The sequence below is a fragment of the Myotis brandtii genome, unplaced genomic scaffold (genome assembly GCF_000412655.1).
Source record: "Myotis brandtii unplaced genomic scaffold, ASM41265v1 scaffold632, whole genome shotgun sequence".
NCBI classification, from domain to species: Eukaryota; Metazoa; Chordata; class Mammalia; order Chiroptera; family Vespertilionidae; genus Myotis; species Myotis brandtii.
In genome coordinates this window covers 548,456-552,905 of record NW_005370419.1, presented here as the reverse complement: position 1 = coordinate 552,905, position 4,450 = coordinate 548,456, and the positions used below count along the sequence as shown (strand labels likewise).

At 63.8% G+C, this 4,450-nt stretch overlaps 1 protein-coding gene across 1 annotated transcript in view; it reads left to right on the top strand.

The window, feature by feature from the left end:
* Positions 1–4,450, top strand: part of SLC38A10 (solute carrier family 38, member 10) — a gene marked incomplete at its 3' end in the record, with an annotated part of 25,465 nt that overhangs the window by 3,314 nt on the left and 17,701 nt on the right. Inside the window, exons 3-4 of the mRNA XM_014528390.1 lie at positions 3,540–3,585; positions 4,257–4,363. Coding sequence (XP_014383876.1) covers positions 3,540–3,585; positions 4,257–4,363 — 153 coding nt within the window. The remainder of the gene's footprint in view (positions 1–3,539; positions 3,586–4,256; positions 4,364–4,450) is intronic.

Here is a 4,450-nt window from a genome sequence, read left to right as displayed (position 1 = left end):
GCTCTATCCACTGAGCCAAACCGGCCAGGGCTTAGATGCACAGCCTTGATGAATTTTCATAAAGTGAACAAGCACATGTCCCTGGCTCCCAAGTTAGGGAGCACGGCCTTGCCAGCACCCCTCCCTCCAACCACTGCCTCCCTGTGAAGGGTCCTCCTCCCACCCCCCGCCCCCTGCTGGCCCCAGAGGTCAGGGTCGCCTGTTTCGGAGTCCATGGAAGTAGAGTCGTGTCCTGTGTCGGTTTTGCCGTCTGGCTAGCATCCCACTGTATGGATGTACCAGCGTCTGTTTATCCCTCGGCCTCTGCAGGGCACCCCTGGCGTTTCCTGTCGGGAGCTCCGTGCCCACCCGCAGAGCCCCGGACTCTGTCTGCGTTCACGGGGCGTTTACCTCCGAGTAAAGAGCCGGAGCGTCGTTATGTGTGCGCTCAGCTCCGGGAGACACCAGGAGGACACGCGGCTTGCTTCCTCGGTCTTTGGGTTTCACATGACCCTGCTGTAAACGTGGGCACGCGGGTGTCTGCGGGAACACGTGTTTCCATTCCTCCCGGGTCAGTCCTAGGGGCGCAGATGCTGGGTCAGATGGTCGGTGTCTAACTGACAAGAAAGGCGTGAATGTCACCTTTGGTCTCTTCCTTCCAGAGTGTGTGCCGCGCAGCGGCTGGTCCAGGCGGCTGGAAGGGGCCCACAGTGGGGTGTGTGGAGGACTGAGAGACGCGTGGGGCGTGCATTCAGACTCGGGGGGCTGGGAGGGGGGTGGCCCCTGCTGCTCTTTCAGGATCACGAACAGAACTGATGTCCCTGGACACAGGGTGTGGCGCCCACACCAGGGACTGGCCCTTTCAGTGCTGGCTGGGCAGGGAACGGAGCAGGCCCTGCGCCCACAGGCACGGACTGGGCTGCCCGCAGAGGGGCTTCCGGGCGCCGAGACCGGTGTGCAAGGCCTGCGGCGGCTCCCTTTCATCAGCATCTCTCTCCCCTCTAGTGCGGCATCGTCCTGGGGGCCCTGCTCCTGGCGTTCTGCGCCTGGATGACGCACCAGTCCTGCATGTTCCTGGTGAAAGCCGCCAGCCTGAGCAAGCGGAGGACCTACGCGGGCCTGGGTGAGGTGCAGCACTGGGGATCGAGCCCACAACCCGGGCACGTGCCCTTGACCAGAATCGAACCCGGGACCCCTCAGTCTGCAGGCCAACGCTCTAGCCACTGAGCCAAACTGGCCAGGGCCCTTCCACTTGATTGTTAAAATGTGCCTTCAACGGCAATTATTTTTTAATTGATTATAGTCATATGCTTCGGAGTTGAGGTGCCACGAAAGGGTCTGTTTTTCCTGTCTCCCCTCTAAGCACCAAGTTCAGGCAGAGCACAGCCCCCCCTCTCTGCGGACTTGCTCACTGCCGGCCCTGGTCCAGAGCGTCCTCGGAGCTCCCGACAGCGCCCGCTCCTGCCCCTCCACCAGTGCCCGGGACATGCTCCCCGCGGGCCTGTCCCGGGCCACGGCCTCTCTGCTCCCGGATGCTGTCGCTGCAGTTTCCTTTCCTTGTTCTTCCCTCCCTCCCTGGGTCCAGCTGCACTTCTGCTTCCTTCCTTTCTGCTTCCTTTCCGTTTGGAATGCACGTGCCCTTGACCAGAATCGAACCCGGGACCCCTCAGTCTGCAGGCCAACGCTCTAGCCACTGAGCCAAACTGGCCAGGGCCCTTCCACTTGATTGTTAAAATGTGCCTTCAACGGCAATTATTTTTTCATTGATTATAGTCATATGCTTCGGAGTTGAGGTGCCACGAAAGGGTCTGTTTTTCCTGTCTCCCCTCTAAGCACCAAGTTCAGGCAGAGCACAGCCCCCCCTCTCTGCGGACTTGCTCACTGCCGGCCCTGGTCCAGAGCGTCCTCGGAGCTCCCGACAGCGCCCGCTCCTGCCCCTCCACCAGTGCCCGGGACATGCTCCCCGCGGGCCTGTCCCGGGCCACGGCCTCTCTGCTCCCGGATGCTGTCGCTGCAGTTTCCTTTCCTTGTTCTTCCCTCCCTCCCTGGGTCCAGCTGCACTTCTTCCTTCCTTTCTGCTTCCTTTCCGTTTGGAATGTTGGCTGGTAGTTCGGCTCGGGGACCGAGTTGAGGCTCTGTGTCCTGTGCCTGGGAAACCCAGGAGGGAGCTGGCCCTGTGTGTGCCTGGGAACCTCCTGGCCTCCGGATGAAAGCCCTAGGCCCCCCCTCCCCCCATACCCCCTCTTCTCGGCCCAGTGTGACTGGGATGCTGGGCCCTCCCGGGCCGCCCTGGCCCTCGGCTCCCAGCTGTCTCCATGGAGACGAAACGGTGCGCAGAGTTCCAGGGGACAGAGTGATGGCAGGACCCGGGCCAGCCTCTGCTTCCCTTCCCGTCTGTGCGCTGAGCGTGGGCACCGGATGCTGGTTTGTTCGGGCCTCAGGCCTGAAGGCCCTTCCTCTTCCTTTCTGATGAGGCTGGAGCTGTCAGCCTCGCTGTTGGGGTCACCGAGTTAGTGAAATTCACTGGCTACCCGTGACCCGCGGGGAGACCTAGTTTAGCCTGGGATGAACTTGCTCCGGGCGGCCCTTCCCCCACCTGCAGGGCCAGGGCCTGCGGGTGACCCTCTTCTCGCCCCGAGGGCCTCTGGGCAGCGGGTTCCGGTGGCCAGTGCCCAGGAAGTGCCTGGCTGTGCCTGAAAGAGGCAGGTGACCCTGGATGGGGCAGGCTGTGCGCTTTGACGGCTGCCTGGTGGCTCTTAGAAAGCCTCAGAAGGCCGGCCGGCGTGGCGAGACGTGAAGGCAGCGGGTTCCGGTGGCCAGTGCCCAGGAAGTGCCTGAAAGAGTCAGGTGACCCTGGACGGGGCAGGCCGTGTGCTTTGACGGCTGCCTGGTGGCTCTTAGAAAGCCCCAGAAGGCCGGCCGGCGTGGCGAGACGTGAAGCCCGAGGAGGGCACGGTTGCCTGCGGGCTCCTGCCTGGGAGCCACAGCCCAGTCCCCCCGCCAGGAGCAAGAAGGTGGGAACCCGCCAGCGGCCTCCCGTTATGTCTTGGGTACCGAGCAGGAGGGCTCCTGCGGCGTCCCTGCCTGTGGTCCTGGCTCAGTTGTGGCCCCAGCTCAGAAATGGAGAAGCCAGACAGGGAACCCAAAGCCCGGAGCCGGCCCTGTGGTCTGAGCTGTGAAAACTGGGTGTGCTGGTCTGGGGGGACCGGCCCACGGCACCTCCCACTCTGCCCGCAGTGTCCACTCCAGGCAGGGCCCCCCCCGCCCCAGGCCTCTCTCCTGCCGGCCGGGCGGTCACGGTGCAGGGCTGCTCGTTCTTTGAATGAAAAGCCAGCCTGCTTCTCTTCCCTGCTTTGTTCTTGTCTTACGTGGTTCCGTTTGTCGATCACAGAGCTGCCACAAGTGTGGGACCAACATAGAAACGTGTCCCCCGTACACACGCCCGGGAGAGGCCAGGCCAGCGGGCGTGGTCCCATTGCCTTTCCCGCCTGTCACCTGGAGTGTGTTACCAACCTGCCCCTCAGGCTGCGGGGCTGAGCGCGCTTCTCTCTCCTCCGCAGCGTTTCACGCCTACGGGAAGGCCGGGAAGATGCTGGTGGAGACCAGGTAGGCGCCCCTTCGGGGCTGCTCCGTCCTCCCTCCCCGCGGCTGACGCTCAGGCCGGGTGGCCGGGGGCTCACACTGTGTTTCTGAGCTGCGACTGGCTGAGGAGTTGGAGGTTCAGCTTATCGTACCTGAGAATGGGCCGAGTCAGGTTGAAGGCCTTATTTACGAAGGGAAATTAAAAATGGAAAACGGGACAGAGTGCAGGGCCGCTCCCGGGGCTGGGTCACGCCTCGGGCTGTTCCCGGCCTGTGGTCCGGGCCCGAGCACGGCTGCGAGTGGCAGTAGTTGGAAATGTCCTGTTTTCTCCCTTTGGAGCACAACCGTCTGAGACGGAAACGTTGCTGGGGGATCGCACTTTCAGGCTCGCAGCCGCGACAGCCGTTCCGAGAGCCGAGAGCCGCTGGGTCCTGGGTCCCTGCTCGCCCGGCTGCGGGCGTTTCTGTGGCTCCTGAGCCTCAGCAGCGCCCGCGAGAGCCAATGCCCGCAGAGAGGAGGCGGCACTGGCGCCTGTGTGTCTAGGGAACAGCGGGCTGCACAGACGGGCCAGGGCCCGCACCTGCGAAACCGCATCTTCCGCGCAGCCCGGCCTTTGGGTGGCGATCGGCCCGTGGCTGGGGCGGCCTCGCGGGGAGCAGACCCCGAGACTGCCTGAGAACCACCCCCTCTTGCAGCATGATCGGGCTGATGCTGGGGACCTGCATCGCTTTCTACGTCGTCATCGGCGACCTGGGCTCCACCTTCTTTGCCCGGCTGTTCGGGTTCCAGGTAGGGCCTCTCGGTGTCTGCTGCCTTGGCTGCTTGTGCGACTCCCCCAGGAGTCCCCGTGTCTGGTCCCTGACCTGCGGGAGCGGGAGGGTGCAGGTCC